Source organism: Cavia porcellus, unplaced genomic scaffold, assembly GCF_034190915.1.
Source record: "Cavia porcellus strain 051 isolate PalLab524CR breed Dunkin Hartley unplaced genomic scaffold, mCavPor4.1 scaffold_19, whole genome shotgun sequence".
Classification (NCBI taxonomy): Eukaryota; Metazoa; Chordata; class Mammalia; order Rodentia; family Caviidae; genus Cavia; species Cavia porcellus.
In genome coordinates this window covers 13981396-14002367 of record NW_026947502.1, presented here as the reverse complement: position 1 = coordinate 14002367, position 20972 = coordinate 13981396, and the positions used below count along the sequence as shown (strand labels likewise).

At 42.2% G+C, this 20972-nt stretch overlaps 1 protein-coding gene across 6 annotated transcripts in view; it reads left to right on the top strand.

The window, feature by feature from the left end:
* The window catches only part of Ebf1 (EBF transcription factor 1), a 427788-nt gene that overhangs the window by 298852 nt on the left and 107964 nt on the right, over positions 1–20972 (top strand). For 4 of the 6 annotated variants that reach the window (XM_063230720.1, XM_013156217.3, XM_003473318.4 and 1 more), the window contains one exon: positions 4377–4518. In XM_063230720.1, coding sequence (XP_063086790.1) covers positions 4377–4518 — 142 coding nt within the window. The remainder of the gene's footprint in view (positions 1–4376; positions 4519–20972) is intronic. The other 2 variants (XM_003473317.4, XM_063230717.1) reach the window with 1 other exon arrangement.

Here is a 20972-nt window from a genome sequence, read left to right as displayed (position 1 = left end):
AAAGATATAGTTTTCAAGTCTTTTGGTTGCTTTTGTCGTAACTCATTCCTCCACGTGGGCTGCTGCTTCAGGTAATCTATTCGTGATCGGTTGAGCCACTTTTTGGAAAGACAGTCACGAGAGGTTCTCTTCCCTGACTCCTAGATTTCATAGCTAGAACCTATAAGGCCTCCTGTGTGATATCAAGGGAAGATGGACAGGCTGTGAAATGAATCAATACCAAAACCTTGCTGATGAGAGCTACTGGAAAACCCAGAATAAAATGATAAGATGTCTGATTTAAAGATGGATTTCAAAGCAGCAAGGATTCATTCAGTTTCAGGTCTACAATGTAACAGCCTCAGGTAGAGAAACATTCTAGAAAACAAAATTACTCAAATCAGTGAGAATTGCAGTGTCTAAGAGACCTATCCTGTAGGACATTGTGCTACTGAGGATAAAGGTCTTTAAAATTGGAAAGTTGCATTGATTGGTGAGCACAGGAGAAATATTTTCTATTGTTTTTTTGTAAGTAACTGTTTATGCTGGGTCCTTTAAGAGGCAATGCTTTAGTTTATCACTCCGGCACTTTCTTTTGAAGTTTTTGTTCGACATCACTGGCAAAATGACACTATCACATTGCTGCTACGATCTGTAGGAGCTCTTGATATGGACCAGGAACCAACCAGGCGACTTTGATGTGCTCAGCCTCACAGTGACCTTCGGAGTTCAGTGTCACTGTCATTCTCAGCTAAGAGTCAGGAACACGGTGACTCGGAGAGGTTGAGTTTACCTGGCCAGAGTCACATCAGCTAAGAGATCTAGGGAGCCAAGCACCATCTATTTGTGCCTAATTCTTTCAAATTCTAAATAGAAGGGGGTAGGTGATAAAACTAATAACCTTTAGGGACATGTGCATCCAGGGAACTATACAACAGAGCAGGTTCTGAATCACTGATCATGAAGCAAGAGAGGAAAATATTAGTGTAAAATCTTGAAGGTCTTCAGGGAGCCATAGACTTTGCTTCTGTTGTTGGTACCCCTTCCACCAAATGCCCTCACCTAGAGGATGGGAGTCAGATCGAAGGTATTATGGAGCATGTTGACTGCTAACTAGTGTGTTATTGGACTACTGTATTACAAATCAGAGCCACCCCCAATAGAAATTTGATTCTAAAAAATACAGCAACGAAAGTGTACATGTATACAATCTTAAACCTGTGTACTTGTGCCATATTTATTTCAGGAGTTATACCTTGAGACATGGTTTATCTTCATGAATCAACTGACACAAATTACTGCAAAATCATTCTAGGGTCAACAGAGCACTTTATAAGGAAGGACATGTCTTGTTTGTCTTGTCCACTACAGTAGCCACCAGCCACCTGTGGCTACAGTGCCCTCAAAATGTGGCTATTGAGACCAAAAAGTGGAATTTTAATTTTGCTTAGTTTAAATGTAAATAGCCACATGGTTGTGCTGGGTTTCTCAGTACAGTCCTGGAGAGTAAAGATTTAATTATAACAGACACTGTATGATTTGTAAACATACCTGTTCGTCATGGTCCCATCATCTCATTCTTTGGACAGAGGCATGAGAAAGGGGATTAAAGGTGCCTGAATCCAAAGGTAAAATCATTTTCTATGTTTATGTGTCCCATATTCAAGCTGTGTTTTATTGACACAATTTGGGGAGGCTGCAGGCATGGCAGATCTGTCTGTCCCCTTGACCACAGGCATGTGCCAGCACCTCATTAATCCTGCCCTGGACTATAAAAGCCCTCTTCCCTCCTGCCATTGGCCCAATTTTAAAGGCATCTTTAGTATTTCTTTTAAATCTCACAAATTTCTTTCTTTTAAATCTATTAGTCATTCTGTGGATTGATAGCAGCATATTTTATTTAAATCCTTTCAAATTGGAGCAGGGGAGATTACTCTGGGGTAGTGAGGTTGTCCTGTGAAATTTTGAGCCAAGGGCACAGGACTCTGTGTGATCTTTTCTCCACTTTTGAATGGCCTCATGAGCAAATCTGTTTCACAGGTGGCTCTGGTGGCCCTTTTCTCACTAAGCAGAGAGAAAAACATGTAAGGTATGTTTTCTCTCCCCTTAACCGTTTTTGCACATTTTTGTTCAATGTTAGGAATTAGATGACAGTGTTTTTAAAAGATACTATTTTAATCCATAAGTTTGTAGCCTTGTGCCTCACAGGTGCACGCTGAAATGTCATGGCTTTCTTCTTTTTAGACAGACTTCTAGAATAACCACTTTCTATTTCCTGACCCTGGAAACAGATACCGTTTGACATTCCTTTTATAGTATCTTCAACTGACGACTCCAGTGACCACTCAAATGTGGTCTTGTAGTAAATCAAAATTTCTTTGAAAGACCTAGCCCTGTTACATAATTGTTACTGTCCTACAGAGTCATCTCCCTAACAAAAAGAAAAGGTGATATTGACACTGCCAAGGCACTTAATGGTTTTGGAAAATAACAGGACACCCCCATCCCCACACACCCTTCCTCCTGCTTTTAAATTAAGCTACAGTTGATGAAGCGTACATATCAGCTTCAGATTGGCAGACCTGCTTGGTCAGTCATGAATAAACAGGAGAACCACCTTGCAAGTTGCCAGGAGACCCTTCCATTCCTTCCCGTGAATGATGTGTTCTAGATGGCACTTTGGATTTTACAATGACTAAGCAGAACAGCCTGGGCTCTGGGACAGATTCTCAGTTATTTACTATGCATTTTAATAAAATCGAGTTAGAAATAAAATCAGCCAATGATACACCATGAGCCACATGTTCACGTTTTTTAGTTCATTGCCATCTCTGAGGCTCCAGGGAAGGGGATTGTATTTCTAGGATGCATTTGGTAAGCCAGAGAGACGGTGGAATTTTTGCCTGAGGGCGAGGCTGGTAAGGATTGGGTCTGAAAGAGAGGAGCACTTTGCCAGGCAGAGCTGACATGTTCCAGGCAGGGGCCAAATCCTGACGTTTTCCAGGGCCCATCAGGGGATAAAACCACTGTGTTACACAAGACTCTAGAAACTGAGGCCTCTGTTTGTGCCAACCTTTGTCAAGCAGTTCACCTCTTCCGAGGCTAATGCCTCTCAAAACCAAGAACAATTAAAGCTAGAATCTTTCCCGAGTAACTGGGGAATTGAGCAAAATAAATCAGAAATCCTCAGCCTTCGCTCTGGAGGCTCGCCTCATTATGAGAGCAGATGTATTAGCCCTCTTGCCATTGTCTTTCATTTCTCAAGTGAGGTGATTCTAATTAAATTAATCTGCATGTCAATCTATTGGTGATCAATCAAAGAGCCGGAGGTTTCCCCTATGCTGCAGGGTGCTTGCGGCTGACAGGGGCTGATAATGGAGGAAGAAATAAACTGTCGGGCAAAGTTAATTAGTCAACATAATAGGTGGATTAAACGGGAGCTGGCTGATTGCTGTTCCTCGTGTCAAAGCATGAGGTGGGAGCTGAGGCTGCAATTACAGACAATTATTATATTTGGTTGTAAGAGGTCACATGAATAAACATATCTCTGTGGGTTTCAGTGTTAATCTCCTTCCCCATTTCACATAAGGAGAAGTGTAGGTCATTTCTGCTCATTGTTTCCATCAAAGTTCACTCTCTGATGCCACCTTCGCCCTGCTCCCTTCTGGCAAACCAGACCCAGAGTCAGCTGATGAGATGGGTTGGGTATCCACACGAGGCCTTGGTTGGGACAGTCTCATAATTTTTTTTTCCTTGCAACAGATCTAAGACCCTCAATGAACAGGGCTTTTTTTTTTTTTTTTTTTTTTTTTTATGGGGGCATGAAGGTGATAGTGTTGAGGGGGATTTTGGTCTGATTAATCAAACTAACATGGGAAGAACAAAAAGTACAAGAAATCTCGATGAGACACCCAGGAGAGCAAAATGCATCCCATCTCTCACTGAACTCTCTCTTTTTGTTTCTCTATCCTTTTCACCCTGACGCAGTGGGGAGCAAATATTTTAAAGATTCAAAAGACTTTTATTTGCATGATCAACTGTGATATCTGCTTCAGCGTCTAAACTGAAGGGTAATTTAGGTGAAACACAACCACCCTTGTGTAAAAAAAATATGCTAATAAAGATCCTCTTGTTAAAATTATGGTTAACAGTGTACCTTCTGCTGTATAACTATAAACTGTGCAATTTTACTTAAAACTGCATCAAAAGCGTTCCATGCCAAAGACCCAGTCATCAATAGCTCCTCTTGTTAGAGTTGTACAGCATAAGCACCAGTTATTATGTGAAATAGCTATGCAATTTTCTTCAGCTCCCAGCTGTTATTTATTTAACTTGAGTTTATTACCCACCATGCTTTTATATTAAAATGTTCATTCATTTTTCTCTCATGTCTCTAGGTCGTGGTGTCTACAACAGTCAACGTGGATGGCCATGTCCTGGCAGTCTCTGATAACATGTTTGTTCATAATAACTCAAAGCATGGGCGGAGGGCTCGGAGGCTTGACCCCTCGGAAGGTACGCCCTCTTATCTGGAACATGGTAGGCGAATCATTTTCATTGGTTGGCATTGTTACTTTAACTGTGAATTTATTTGGTTTCTTTCTTCCACTCCACCACATTTTCTACTATTTCAAATTCCGAATGTCCTTTTGAACAGTATTGATCATTTTGGCTTTTTAGTCCTCCAAATAAGATTCTAGGTATTTAAAGACAGGGAGATGGTCTTAGAGGCCCCGTCTATTTTTGTTGCAGGGCTCTGGAATGGTTGATACCTCTTTCCTTCTGGCTGTGAGGAGAAAGAGACCTGAAGCACTGCTTTAAGTTGTCATTTGACTACAAAATAAGGAAGCGTCAGGCCTTACAGAAAATCAGAAAAGGCCATAGAAACCTGCTGGTGCACCTGCGTAACTACCTGTTGAATCTGATTGGAGATCAGGTCCAAAGTCGGGGTTAGAAGTGTGTTCTAAATGTGACACTCAGGCCAAACGTCCTCCTGTGCTCCATATATGGCCCTCCCCTCATAGCCATTTGACAGAGCTTGCTTTATGGAGGTAGACTTGGGTAGGGAGAAATCATGTTCTTCTTGAGCATTAGGGTAAATCTGTGATGCCTATGAGAGGACTAGAGGAAATCAGATAAAATTTTATTTCCAAAGGTAGTGAATACTACTCAGCAGAAACATATGTTGGATTGAGGGCATGTCTAAATATTCCTCTGTTGCATGTCTATATAACAAATCCATCTTTCCTTTCATCCATTCATCCATCCGTCTGTCCATCCAAGAATCAATGACTGAGATTCTACTGGAGACCAGTCTCCATGCTACACTTTCTGTAATCTCCTCTAGTTAAACTCTTAACCCGTTTCCTTCCATTCATTTTCCAACTTGCTAGGTCAGCAGGATTCTTTGAGAATACTAGCCACACAAATCATCACCTGATTGCCTGATTTTTCCATGGACCACAAGCTGTCCATGATATAATTCATCAGGTAGAAAACTCCTTTCCCTGCCAGCATCCCAATGTAATAAATATACCACTGTCATCATTTTTGCTGGTTTTGTCCCCGTGCTTGAGGAATGCACAAATAGTACATTTTCTTAATTAGCCAGATGTAACACTCTTAGAAGGAATTCTTCACCACATCCAGGTTTACAGTCCTTTAAAGGAAACCATCATCTTTCAAAAGCTGCTTCTTTATGGTTTCATTAGTGCTGAGATGGATGGATATTACTTTTTGCAGGAGGCCATTTGAAACACCTGCTCATGATTACATTCCTAGTTCCATTTCTGTACTTAAAATTATTCCGATACTCGCTTTAAAGTAATGTTGCCTTTTTAATACCTTTGGAGACACTTAAAGCACTGTCTGACTAAAGGTGTTTAGATGAAAGGAAGAAGAGCTAGGTAAACAGTGGACACAATGTCAGGGCCCCCGGATTAGGAACTGAGGTTACATTTTTTATTGTGACTGAGTAGTTGCAGTGGTTTTGCTCTACCCAGGGGACAAATTTAACCATCAATTTGAAGTCTGTGGAGTGTACAGTTTTAGAGACACTCCAAGCGCAGGCCACATGTGTCTCTCATTTCTATGTCAGGAAACCTGTAAGAGATTATGATACCATGTCAATTACCCCTCCAACAACAACAGTAACAACAACAAAAGCAGCAGCAGCAAAACAACATCTAAAGCAAGCAAATATAATACAGTCCTCCAGAAAGAATTTCCTAGCGGGTGGAGCTCTGTAGCATTATTTTCAAGTGTGGTGTGTAGGACTCGGTCTCAAAATAGGTATCAGGAGACCTAGATTCAGTTCTTCCTTTCACTATGGCCTCTGTGTGCTCCTGGACAAATTACCTTAGCTTTACAGATACCAGACTTCCGTTTTGGTAAAAAGGAAGGTGATCTGTGGGGTGGTAAAAAGAAAAATCGAATCTGTGTTCTGGGTGGGAGCAGGTAGTGTTGGTAGCGGAAGTGGGCTAGGTGGAGACTGAGGACACACAGGTGCACGCTCCACTGCCCCAAGCCAGCCGGAGCCTAAGGGGAAAGCAAACCCGCGGGGCCAGGTGTTTGCTAAGGGTTCAAACCCTTGTAATGTTTCATGGTTGAGAAATAATTACAAAGTGTTTGAACCCTGAAGGGAGCTGGAGGGAGAGGGGCACTTAGAAAGAATGCATGCAGGCTGCTTGCGACCCTGATTGGAAACAGCTCTGAATGTTCCTCCAGCTCCAGGACTCTCTTCTCTAGCAGCACACGTTAATATTTTAGCTGAGGTGGCAGATTGCTCCAAATTTTAATGGCAGTGTCTTCTTCCTTTGCTTCAGTTTACCAGCGCACCCTGGCCATATTAAGACAGTCTTCAAGAAAAGGTGACATTTCACTACATAGTAATTAGCCATTGTTGGAGGGCATGACTGTGTCCCCTGTCCCTCAGTTTGTGTCTCCACATTCAGCCCAAAGACTTACTGGACTTCTCTCCAGTGGAATGAAAGGGCAGACGTGTTTAGATCTTAGTGATGATGCAGTGATGGTACAGTAACACAGAAACCCGTTCCTCTGCAGTGAATCGACTAACCACACATAACCACCCACTCGTTTAGACACTTCAAGCTGATGCATAAATATCTACTCAGCAAAGGGTAACTGCTGAACTCTTTCATGGGTAATGTGTGGGAGTGGATCTCATTGCTAACTCATGTTGGTTTGAGAGTGATGCTGGATCTCACCACTGAAAAATCCTGCTTTCAAATGTCTTGTTTCTGAATCATTCGCCCCTGAGTCTCTCCACTCCCGCCCTGCCTCAGACAGCATAGTCTGCAAAGCGTGTTCACCCCTGGAGACCTGTGGCAAGCTTCACTTTCCCCCTTCCTGGGCTTTTTACCACCTCATTTACAGGTAGCCTGAATTATTTTGAGCAGCTCTGCACATCTCTATTTATATCCTGCTTGTCAGACTGTTGGAGAAATGTTCCTTTCGTGGCTTATCTTTCTGTGTATAAGTGGAGACAAGATCATGGTTTACATTGTGCACAGTCTTCCCTGAGTGACCCTTGGGCTCAAAGCCCCCACGCTCAGATAAATGTCCCTGTATTTCGCGTATGAGGCTTGACAAAGGTGAATTTATTTTGTAGCAACTCGCATGGCCTAATGAGGGGGAATCTTGGCACACAGTCGCTCATGGTAATTCCCCCCTTCCCCTCCCATTTTCTTCATTCATGAATACCGGGATTTTCTTGGGCTGGATATTTATGGCAGCATTTAGTGAGGCTTCTCCTTTAAGCAGTAGCTGTATGAAAGATGGACAGTTGTAGAGAGAGACAGCCTTGAAATGCAACTGCTCTCAGGGTTCTAGGTTTTGAAAAGGCAGGGCCTTGGGACCAAGGGAGCTGCACTGTGGCCTCCCGCAGGATGGACAGCACTAGGGTGTCCGCTTGCCTTGTCCTCCTGTGACTTGGGACTGAGCACTGGGGAGCTTTGCAGGGGTGGGGAAGTGTGGTGGCCATTGTGGTTCTCCTTGAGTTTCAGGTTGTGTTTACTTGAAGCTAAGGCCAGCTGGGGCATCAGTTTCTCTATTTCTTCCCCTGTGGCAAAATGTGGTGGCCTCACCACGCGAGAGTGCAGAGACCCTGTCAGCTTGCATGCGCTAACACTTTATTATCTAATGATCTAATATGCAACAAGGCAGAGTGCCGGTGCTCATCATCCTGACACAGAACGCTGGGAGAAGTGACTAAATTACTTTATGTACCATTAGCGCTAGCAGCGCTGGTGAACTCACCGGCAGCATTTATGCAAATGCTGTGAATACACTCTAGTGGCTTTGTCAGGAAGCCAGCTGACAAGCAGTTTAAATGCTCATTTTGGGGGGATATGTATACATTTTCTCATTTTGCGGTGCATATGTTTTTCTCCCTTCTCTCCTGTCCCTTTTTGGATTGTTGGAGGCCTTTGCTCCTCTAAGACGACTAAAGGAAGCTGGCAAGTTTGGGAGCTCACCTATCAGTAGAAGCCTTTCCAAATTTGGTGTTTTTTTTTCACATCTAGTTTCTTTGTTTTAGACTTATGAACCTGTACAACCTTCATTATTTATTCGGGGGAAGAAATAAGTGGGAATTTTTGAGAGTTTTCAGAGTAACAGCATTTAATGGGTTCTGAGCTGATGTCCTATTTAGTTTTTTTTGGCTCAAATATAGTTGTTTTTTAAACACACCCTTCTTTTAAAAATGGAAAATGACTGAAATTTAGCTTTTGTGGGCATCCGATATGAATGAATTAAATTTCCCTTCCAAGTAATTATGAAGATTATAACATAAAGTAGACATGTCACATGAAGTAGAAATCCCCAAATAGAGCAAATCAAAACAAAAATGGGCTTTGGTCAAACTAAAAATATTCTGGAGGGTAGAGAGTGGAGCTGGACGCACTGTGGCCATCCCCTGGTTGTAATTACAGCGTTGGGGAAACAGAATCAAGTTTTCAACACTACCAGTTAGTTCTGACCTTTCGGTTCCAGCTGTCTCTGACAATATGGTGTTGTTCTTGATCTTTGGCATCTGACCTTCTGTAATCCTTTTGCTCCAGACAGGAGCGGTTTTTGCTCCTGTTGTTTGCCCCTGGGTGTCCAGGCTCGCAGTCTCCCCGCTGCCCAGCTGCACTTAAATGTGTTGTTTTATGGACATGTGGAGAAAGATGGTTCAAGCTTGGGCAGATTGCTCCAAATTGGGAGACTCACACAGAGCTTTTAACAGAAAGGAGAAACCTGTTTCATTCTCCCTCTGTGTAACAAGGGCTTAAGAATCTCCCGGGAAATGGATCAGGCTGACTGCTCGTTTCTAGTCCTGACTCTGCCATTATTTTGCTGTGTGGCTCTGAGTAGGTCACTTTGTTTGTCTGGGCCTTAGTTCATGTGGTCCTAAGGGAACTGAGTGGGGTCATCCCTAGACTTCTGTTAGTGTGCATCGTGGTGTGGGGCTTTGGAACGAAGCCACCCACACATGCCTTCCTGTAGAAGGAGCCTTTGTAGAAACAGGTCTGTGGGGCAACAGAGAATTCCCTTTGCTATCCCTTTTGACTCTTTTTTGCCCTGCTGTTAGGCCTTTGCACTGAGCTCCAACTCCAAGCCTTTTTATTTTTATTTTGAGTTAGAGTCTAAGTCACTAACTCACTAAATCCAAACTTATGTTCCTTCTGCCTCAGCCTCCCAGAGTGCTGGAATTACAGACCACCACGGCTGCCTCCAAATAGAACCCTTTCTTTGAATCTCTGGCCAAGAGACTAGGTCTCAATAAAACAGACTTCAAATCATTCATTCATTCTAAGCATTCACACTACCTGCCAGGCACTAAGTGACACAGAGCAGGGAAAGTCAGACACTGTCGCTGTCTGTGTTCACAGTGTTCTCGATGTAAAGAGAGAAGAGAGATACTAACCAAAGTTTGCAACTAAGTAATTAGAGTACTGTGTAAAGGAAAACCAATAAGAGAGAAGAGGAATGGTGAGATGCTGGGGAAGCCTTTGAGGGAATCTCATTTATGCTGAAATCTAAGAAGTGAATACATTTTTACCAGGCAAAGGGAACAACACAATTTCCAGGCAGAGGGAATGATTTGCAAGTAGTGTATGTGGAGACGGTTTTGCTCACTTTAAGTGAATTCAGGAAACCAGAGGTGACCGGGATGGCTCACATTGCTGCTAGGCAAGGAGTGATGAGAGCAGAGGCTGGCCTGGCTGTGAGGGCCCCATCCTATAGCCCTACTGTGTGGGCCAGTGAGGCCCAGGCCTCGGTGTTTATGGCATCACAAGAGTGAGAACAGGGCTTTGATGAGCTCAGTTTCAATTGCATGTGGTTTTGGTGCATCATGAAAACCCAAGGCAGGATTTCTCTGAGAGTTTCTAACTTTGCCTTTCCCTGCTGGGTTTCAGAAGCTCACCAGCGCATTGGCTGTACCTGGGTGCTGTCCGCCATTGCTCCTTGAAGCTTGGAGAGTGACTGTGCTCAGTATAGATAAACAGCTCAGAATTTCCGGGGCTCTTTCCCCAGATGGTTTGGTGTTAGCAGTTTACCTTCTTGCAAGAAATGTAAAAAGAATTTACCTACTGACTTGTTTTTGAGCATGTGTAGATCCCGGCCTTCTTTAAGAATGGAAGGCTGCTCCATTATTGTACTTAATAGAATTATTGTATCCCAAAGAAACAAAATCACTGGCTGAGTGAAGATAAACTAAAATAACAGAGAATCTCCTCTCCCAATTTATCTCCCCACTTTGACCCTGAGCCCTGCTCAGGGCTTTTGCTGGGTGGAGCAAGCGTGGAAAGACCACATCACTGACCCCAGACCGCCCAGGTACAGAGAGGAGCTGGAGACCCAGACAAGGCATGTAACCTATTCACACTGAAGAACAGAGAGACAGACAGACACAACAACAACAACAACAACAACAACAACAACTACAAACCCAGCTAGTTCCTGTGCATATTCATTTATAGCCCTTTGCACTTGCCCATGGGATGCTGGCCAACAATGCAGACTTGGAGGTCGTACAGCTCCCTTTCTCTAAGTGCAGCACTGGAGGAGGAACGGGGTCCTGATGCCTTTGCAATTCTGGCTGCTGTAGGCCACCTCCAGGCTACCTGGGCTCCCAAGGTCACGAGAAGAATGTCTATGCAGTCCTTCTGGCTTCCAGAAATGCACACAGTGGCAGAGGATGAGTGACACCGAATTCCCCACCCAGACAGTGGCCCTTGACATGACAGGCATTGGTGGAAAGCTTCATCAGACTCACTTGGGCAAGAGCATCTGGGTGGAGGGTTCAAGTTAAGTAGAAAAATACTAGCGTCGTCTTTTGTGAACTGAAGGTGGGATGTTACAACTCACCGATTGACTTTGCCACCTGCAAAGGGAACGTGAGAGCACTAAGGAGCCTTGGGGTGAAGATACCCCGGCATTTCTCAAAGCAAAGCACACAGACCCAAGATTTTCAAGCATCAGGTGGGGCCTTTTTCTTTGGCTACGTGGTAAGATGCCTTTTGTCTTCCCTTAAAAAAGGAAGGACATGGCAGTAGTCCAGAGCAGAACAAAGATGTGAGTGAAGACTGTTCCCAGTGTGCCCCTGAGGAATTTGTAAAGCACATTACACCAGAAATCCACACTAGTGACTTGGGAGCCAGCAAGATCTCGGCTTCAAGCAGATGAAAGAGTCTGCGCGGATTATCCTAGCAGGGAACTGGTGCCCATACTGCCGCTTTGCTTGTCAGAGACCACGCCAAGGAGTAGTAGTTATTATTTTATGTTATTTTTACTACTTACTACTGCTGTTTTGTTTCTGGACTATTATCCGTTAACATTTATGGACTAATGACTGTATTCCAGCACTATGATAATTACTGATTTACATTATCTTCCTGCAAAGCTGATGAGGTACAATAATTAGTATTTCTACTTTAGAGATGAGAAAACTGAGGTTTAGAGAGAGTAAATAACTTACAAAAAGCTACAGAACTAATTAGAATTGGGCCATAGGTCTACCTAACTGCACAGCTCCGCATAATCCTATTGCCAATCGAAGTTCCCTGACCCCCCCTTTTTTTTTGCCTTGCACGTATTGTGATAAGCACCCATTGTAAAGATGAGAAAACTGAGGCCAAGGGGGAGAAGGTGAGTAGCTTTCCTAGAGCTGTGCAACAATTAAGATCCAGGAGTTACACTTACTACTCCTGCATATTATGCTAAATTATTTTTGTCTCATCTCCTATTGTCCTTAATTTTTTCCTCAACACACATGAAGTATTTGTGCTGATGTCCTAAATGTTTCAGAAGTAACCAAGAATCCATTTACACTTTATTTTCTTACAGTAACCTTTCTTTCCCATCCCTGGAACACATTTTGCTAGTTGAATAAAAAAATCTCGATTTTATTTGATGACTGATGCATTTTCCGTGGTGTTGGCAAGATAATCAGGCGGCTGGTTTTTTTTTTTTTTTTTTTTTTTTAATTTATTTGCGAGGATTTACTCCTCTCCCTGGAAATCACTTGTTAACCATATGGGCTCTTTGATACATTCACAAGATGGAAAAAAAATAGACTATCAGAAAACTGGGCTTGTGGGTTAAGCAAATGTTATGGTGTGAAGGTTACTGATCCTCATGCTAGAAATACTCTGGGAAATTGATAGGCATTTGAAGAAGCTGTTTGCTTATATGACTATCTTGACAAACCTGTAAGCTGTGGGAAATTTCTAGCAGTTGGCATTTTGTTTGATCCAATAATTGAACGAGTTACACTTAACTATTTTCACAAGCACAGTGTGATGTGTTGGAGGTGCTGATGCTTTCTGTTTGTTTTGGTGAGAACATCTTTGAAGCCTACTTTTTGTCTTATAATTGACTATACACACACACACACACCATCATTCGAATTGTATTTATCTGCATCAGTGACTGTTCTAAGTCGAGGCCTCTCTATATTAACTTTGCATAGGAGCTTCTCTCACTTGAGTTCAGGAGACTCAAGGGATGCTGCTGTGCAAATAAAAGCTTCCCTGCACTGTTCCTAAACTCTTCTTACCATGAGATATGTAGGAGTGGTGGGTAGGAGTTAGGGTTGTGAAATATTTGTTTGGGTATTTTTAATTATACTTGCAGAAATAAGTTATATACAGCAAAGTTTTGTACTGCTCTGTGACATGACTTAGCTTAGATTTTTCTGGGCCTCAGTTTCCTTAACAGGCTTGGTAGGGCCCCTCAATCTCTCATATGCTGTCTGAATGCAGCTGTTGTGGGATTTTGTGGGAAGCTCTGTTTCTTGAGAAGCTACACACACACACACACACACACACACACACACACACACACAGCCTTAGGGAGCAGCTACCAACAAGCCAAGGTGATGGTCTTTCCATAGAAAAGATGTAAGGCCACCTCCTTGTACCATGGCCTCTCTGCAGGAGGTCTGCAGCTAGCTCTAGGAGACCTGAAAAGCCCCACGTATGACAGTCAGAGTCACTTGTGCCTTAGGCAGCCCTCACACCATGGGTGTTCTCCTGAATCCCTTTGGTGGAGAAGGTGTTTATGTATAATCTCCCTGATGGTTAGCAGCGACCTTTCAGATCAGTGTCACCCCTATAGCTTGAGGCAGAACTTTAGGGGGTGACGGAAAGTAATAAAATATGGCCAATAGCTATGCTGATCTCAACACATAAGCAAAATCTAAATGAAATTACATCTCCAAATTGTGATCACACAGCTAATTACTGGTTAGGGTATGATGAGCTTTAAAGAAAAACTTGATATAAACAAAAATCACATCTAAATAAAATTAAATAAAAATAGTCTAAGTGGCACTTAATGGAGTACAACCATGACTGAAGTTTGGGAAATACTGTTAGAAATGGTTTGAAGGATGGAAGGACAGTAATAAGTCTTCCAAACCTCCGGGAAACTGTGTAGGACACTGGGAAATACTTTTTTTTTAAGAGTCATATATTGCTTTTTAAAAGAAAGTCTTTTAGGCTCAGTTTACCATTTGAATAGACTTAATATCCTAATAGGATTTTAAAAATCAAAACCTCTCCCAAGCCGTGAACTCTGTTTTTATTTTTAAACAAGTGGTGTCTGCATGTCAGGAAGCAGAAATCAGTCTGGAAAGAGGACTTGCATCCCAGAGAGAGCAGGAGCCAGGGTCCACCCGGCAGCACATTATGATAATATATACGGAACCAGCTGGACACTGAGCAAAGCTGACATAGTGTTGTCAAGGGCAGAATCGCCCATCAATTTCCGAGATAGGATTTGAGTTCAAATGACAGAAAGCACAGCGACTGTGTTGAAGCTGATGTGTGGGGGAGGGTGGGGCGGGCAGGAACCAGCCGGGCCTAAAGACAGGAAGTCCTGGTACCTCCGGAAGCGGGTGGTTCTGTTTTCTCATCTGCCTGCTCCCTTCCTTCTAACCTTAACATCTGTCAGCAAGATCCACCTGGCTCCTTGCATGATTAGAGCCCACTTTGGGGGAGCGTACTAATTTTAACCCTCAAGAGGATGGAGCCGCTGCTGCTGCCGGAATGGGGGCCCCATCAGCCCAGGAAACAGGTCACCAAGTAGCTGCTGCTTATCCGCATAGGAAACTCACTGTAGGTGTTGTGGCAGTTGTTAGTATGGGTTGGACAACTTCTCAACTTTTACGCTTCTCAGCTTCATTCTTTAATATACGAATATCTCTTCCATTCATTTGCTTTTTCAATCATTCGTGTATTTAACAGATACTGACTGCTATAGTGGACTTCTGGGGTACAGAACTGAATGAAGCATGGGCGTTAGTGATATCATGAAGTACACACTCACATGCATATGAGCATTTATGTGCCTGTCGATATTAAGGAAATGTTGGCACATGCAATGATTTAAATTGCAATGATACTAAGTGTTGCAATAGAGAACTAGAAACTGCTTGCCACAAATGGACTGAAATCTGAAAAATCAGGGAAACAAAATTTTACAATCAGAATGAGTAGCGTTTGGTCAAAGCAAAGAGGGAAGACCGTTTTAGGAAGGGCAAAACTTTAGAAGCTTGAGGTAGGGATAATAGGCAAGCAGGCTACCTCTAAGATCTATGTTTGAGAAATAAATTTGTAAATTTCTTTTTTTTTTTTTTGTCTTTTTCCTTTTTTATCGGTACCAGGGATCGAACTCACGACTGCCTGCTTGCAAGGCAGGCGCTTATGCTGCTGAGCTAAATCCCCAGCCCTGTAAATTTCTTTTTGATTGGGCATATGAGACTGCTGTGTTTCATTAATCATGAGCTAACCAAACTCAGTCCAGTGCAATGCTAGCTTTTAGACTTTTGCTTCCAGATATCAAGGTTTTATTGTTATGATAGCATCAAATTCAGTGCTCAGCGCTCTGGACCATCTATTTTAATACTCTAAACAGCCATGGGGGGGCACTGGTGTTATGATGTCCATTTATTGAGTAAGGGAAACTGAGGCCATCCTTTAAGGATTTAGTTGCAGCTCACCCAGAAAGAGAGTTAGGTTTTGTCTGTGCAGCTTTTGCAACTCCGAGTGGCTGACAAACAGGGCCGCGATCAGTGTTTGGTCAGTGCTGCTTCTCGCACACTGAACTTCAGAGGTAGAAAGAAATTTTGTTGCTATTAGAGCACGTAACGTAAAACCTGCTTCCACTGAAGAAAACTGACGACATTACTCAAAGGCAAACTGAAAAGCCAGATCTCTGCTCAATCCCCAGGGTGAGTGAGTTGGCATGTGTAGTGATATATGGGAAGGTCTTTTCTGGGTTGAGATAAAAACTCCTGGTGTCACGTCTCACTATCTCATCCCCATCTTGGACTCCCTGTGCCAGTTCTGCAACCTGAAATACTCAGTGGACAGAAATGAAACTTTATAGAAATTAGGTGATCATTATCTTTATAGGATGAATATAATGCCATCAGCATGATTTTAGCATCCTTGGGAAAAAGAGATTTACCTGGAGAGGGGCAAGAGAAAGTCTGTGGGATGTAGGGCTGTGGCTTTGCTGCCAGCCTGCCTTGGACAAGTTGAGTCACTAAGTCTTGCTGAAGTCTATGGGCTGGTCAGTCATAACAGAAGCCCCAGTGTGGGAAACCAGAGAAAGAAAAGTGAAACACACCCTCGAGCACATCGGACGCAGAAATAGATCCGTGTTGACTGAACGCAGATCTGACCACTAAACACGAAAGCAGAACCCAGGTATTAATAGATTTCTATCCCAATCTGTATAATTAATCAATATTTCACATGAGACCATATGCTCCTGTGTTGCTGGCTTATTTAATTGACAGTTGCAACCAGCAGGATACCAGCTGTTGAAACCTACGTTCTTCATCCACAGATTTGGGCAGAAATGTAGCTGGGGTATGTAGGGGACAGAAACACAATTTAGGTGTCAGGTTGAGGCCTCTTCTCAATTCATTAGCCTCCTCCATCAACCTGGAGATCAAGCAACAAAATTGTCAAGATACATACGTATGTAAAATATGAACACATAGCAATATCCTTGGGACATTATTTAGGAGAGAGTTTAAAGTGAACATGGCACAAGCCTGTCATCTTATGACTCTGGGAGTTTAGGGCAGGAGGATTATAGACTCAAGCCCAGCCTGGGAAATTTAGAAAGATCTTGTCTCAAAATAAAAAAATATAAAATAAATCATGACAGGAAATGTAGCTCAGTGGGAAGATCCTAGAGTTAATCCCCAACACTCCAACAAACAAATGAGCAAGCAACCTCAAATGCTAAAATAAATAAAATCATGATTGGTGCAAATTAAGCTTTTCTTCAGTACTTTTTCTTTACCCGCTTTTCTTTTGAGCATAAGTTGGAGAAGTCAGCAAATACCCAGAACTTACTTGTTTTGGGTCCGCAACACATGCTTTTAGAGATATTATATGTGGACAGTGAATGAGGGAAAGTCGTAGCCAAACCTAAAGTGCTTTATCATTTCTTGATAGAGGAAGAGAGTGTATCAGTGTATCTTTGACCTGTCTTTGGCAATATCTTCTGGCTGAATCATCAAACCAGCTGTGCTCTTTTAGTAACTATTATGTCCTACAAATCTATAAAGACCTCATATTCCTCTGCGTTTTAACTTTGGCAGAATCCTAGAAACTCTCCTTGATTAGGTTAGCTGAAAGCCTGTGGAATACAGTCTTCCTGCTCAAAAGAAAAACAAAACTTGAAAATATTAAGGAATTGTTTCAGGGTGTCTTATTTGTTAATCAGCAAACTTAAATTACTTATACAGTACATGCAAAATTCTGTCATGAATGCCATTGAGATGGACAATGTCCATATTGAAAATGGGAAGGAAGAAACAGTGTCCTGTGATTTAAAAGTGAGACTTCTCACTTGTACTGGCTGTTCCACCTCTGAATGTGTTTAGTAGCCCAACTTGTAACAATAGAAATGCTCTAACGCTGGAAGATTAGTGGTATTTTCAGTGTTTTGGTGTTTAAGTTGGCACCTGTGGTGTTATGTTAGGGTACCATTTTGGGAACTCGGAAATAGAAGAAGTGAAAAAGATTTTTAGCATAGTTCATATGTCGGTCTGAGTCTTAGGGGGGAAATAACTTTCCTTGGAAATAGACTAGTAATATTCTGCAAAGTTAATAAATATCCACCCTCTATCTTGGGAATAAGAAATTGTACAATTACGATTTTATGGACTTTGGCTGTATTTATATGATTGAAGATGGTATTTTAGCCAAACTGAGCAAATATTTAAGATAAACGCCAAAAGTAAGAGGAAGTTTGGGAGTTTTAAGTATTTGGTTCTATCAATCAAGTTGACTTTTAGCGTTCAAGTGTAAGTGAATCTCAGAGATCCAGCTACCTCATTGGTAAAGTGGATTTAAGAATAGCATCTGATTTGCTATTGCTCAAGGTTGATATTAAGAATAATTGAGATAATATATGAGTAAGCCCTTAAAACTTAACCATGCTAGTTAATCATCAGGTATTGGATTCAGTTTGTGGATGAGTGGAGTTCCTGTCTGCCAGAGACACACTTGAGTGTTTGGGTTGATCTGCGCACAGATGCATGTCCAGTTGTAGATAGATAGATACATAGAAGTTTAAAAATGATTCAGGAAGAGACAATGAATGAAAAGGCAGGAGGAGTTGATTAAAGTGTTTATGTTTTGGGGATAGAAACACCTTTGCCCATGAGATGGGTCTTTCTGGCAAAGAATTGTTGGCTGGAAGTGAGTGGTATAATTTTCCAGAAAAAGAAATGATGATAACAGGCCCGGTGTTACCATTTGTGTCTCGATGTCCCCCTCCAAGCCTCATGTGGTCATGTGAGGTGGGCTTTTCACAGGCAGCTGAATCTAGTGTGTGTGATTTCTTCACTGTCCAGTGCTGGGATTGGGGGTGTGAGCGTTACACCTGCCCTGCGGTGGGTAACCCACAAACAGTATCAGGGAAGGAGGCTTGCTGGTCTCCTCTTTTGCTCTTGTTGCTTTTGCTGTCTTCCACCACCATGAACTGTGCCCCTTTGCCATGGGCCACCCTGCCTCGAAGCCACCTGATTACAGACTGAAACCTCCACAAGCTGTGAGCTAAGTAATTCTTTCCCTCTTTAACTTTGGGTGTTGGATATTTTGACTCAGCAATGAGAAAAGTAACCAAGACAACAGACATGTCTGGAGACAGTAAGTTTGAGGAACCTGTCATCATCACCTCCTACAACCCTTTTTTCTCCTTCCTCTTTTCACCATCTCCCATTTGTTCCTTCCTGACTCTCTGTGAGGGCTGTGTGTAGATTAACTGGTAGTAACCTCCCAACAGCGTGATGAGGTGGGTTCTTTGGCAGTTATTATTACCAACTAAAGTGCTAGAAGCTGAGGCTCATAAACAGTGACTTTTCCATCCAGCTTGTCAGTGGCAAAGCTGGCATATAAGCTTGAAGCTGCTGAACCCAGAGCCAAAGCTCTCAACTGCCACTGAATCCTGCTTTCAAGTTGGGAGAGGTGGGAAATAAACTTGGAAAGAGAAATCAGCCAGGCTTTTGAGGTAGATGATTTTGTATCCTAAATTAGGAAAGCTGGCATCTGAGCAAGGTTAACCTAGGTTTGTGTAGGTAGCCTGGACTGAGCACAGAATTAGCAATCAGATAATTAGGACGGATCATGAACAGGTTTGAGTGTTTGCTTTTCACAGTCCAGATAGGACAGAATAAACCCTAAAAGAATCATTTTGAGGAAATTGAGTCAGTATATCCTAAATTCAGGGTTGGCCAGTGGAATATCCTAGGACAAAAGTGGAGTTCCCACCCTCCTTTGCTCATCTGGTATGGGTACCTTTGATGATACACACCTGTGCGTATGACGTCACAGATCATCACCACGGAAACATCTGTGCTATAACAAATGCTGGATGGAAGCATGGCTGAATGTGTCAGAGAAGAGAGGAAACTGGTTCAAAGTGATAAGGCTCTCAGTAATGAAAGTTTGTTCAAACACACCAGCAATAGCAACCTCGGTTGTGGCGAGAAATATAAGCAGGACTATTTGGAAAAGCACAGAGCAGGGCTTGTGCATTATTAAAGGTTGGCAAGGTTGATTTTTGAAATGCGGCTCACATTCAAAACACGGTCTCCTTAAAAAGTTACTATCTATGCTGTCTTGCTTGATGACAATAGAAATCCTTCAGGGGCAGGAAACTCTTCTCCCAAACTGCTTATAGGAAATTTTATGCTTAGCGAAAGAAGGCTTGCTGGAGACTTCTTTGTGTTTGGGAAGAGGCTTTAAACAAAACAGAATTTTCCCTATTATGTTTTATGTTTATTGTTTGATGAGTCAGTGGCAGCGTTAGTTGTGTGGCTATAGAAATTCATAACTAAAAGATGATCTTGGCCTTTGAGGATTTAAGTTACACACTGGTGGATCATGGATAGAATCCAGCTTTACTCATATATAACACTGATTTGCATGTTTATTTTGAGCTGGGGTTGTCATATGTAGTCCAGGATAGCACTGAACTCACAATACTCATGCCTTTTATTACAGGCATTTTCTACCATCCTTGGCTTGTGTGATATTTTAGCAAATTGTATATTTCCTAGTAACAAAATTGAAAAAGTTTTTTGTGTGAAAATCCAGATTTATAAATTTTCTTTATTATCTGATGAGCTTGTAGTACTCAATGCACATTCTCAAATGACAGTAGGTCAAACCCAAAAATTATGTCCCTTTTGGATGGGGCAGACAACTATGTTTAGCCACAATTCCCTCTATTCCTATTGTATTGCACCTCACCCATTTCTTTAGCTTAACTTCCTGCCTGGCCCTACTTTTGTGATCCCTGTTGGAGAGATTAGAGATTATTACTCCTACCACCATTCCTGGTTTGTGGAGGGAACCTATAAAAGGTAACTCTGATTAGTCCTCAGTACGTATGGGGCCAGCTATTCAAACTCAGTTCTAGATTCATTATTGTCCAATGGAATATTAAGTGATCAAAGGTGAGGATGTGGTAGCCAAATGTTATAGGTGCTAGCCACTGCAGCTATTGACCACTTGAAATGGTGGCTAGTATGATTGAGAAAATAGTTTTATTTCATTGATTTAAATTTCACATGGCTAGTGACTACTGAACTGAGCAAAATAGAGTAAATATCCAGTTATGTATCCTGATCTAGCATGAAATGGACAGGCAAAGTACTAGTCTCTGTGTATGTATGAGTATGTCCATATCACAAGAGATGGCTTAAGGAGGACTCCATGACTTATGGCCACCTGTTTCCAGAAGGGAGCTATGCCTTTTTACCTGACTGTAATTCTTATCATCTGAAAGCAGCCAAAAGATGTGTTTGTGAGACGTTTTTGTGCACATTCCTACTTATAAACAGAAGCCATCTTAAGCTTGAATGGAAGTTTCATTGCTCTCTTTTCCCTGGGTTTCTAGTTAAAGATACACTTAAATGAGAGAACTGTGGCTGTGTGTGAAAACACTAAAATTAT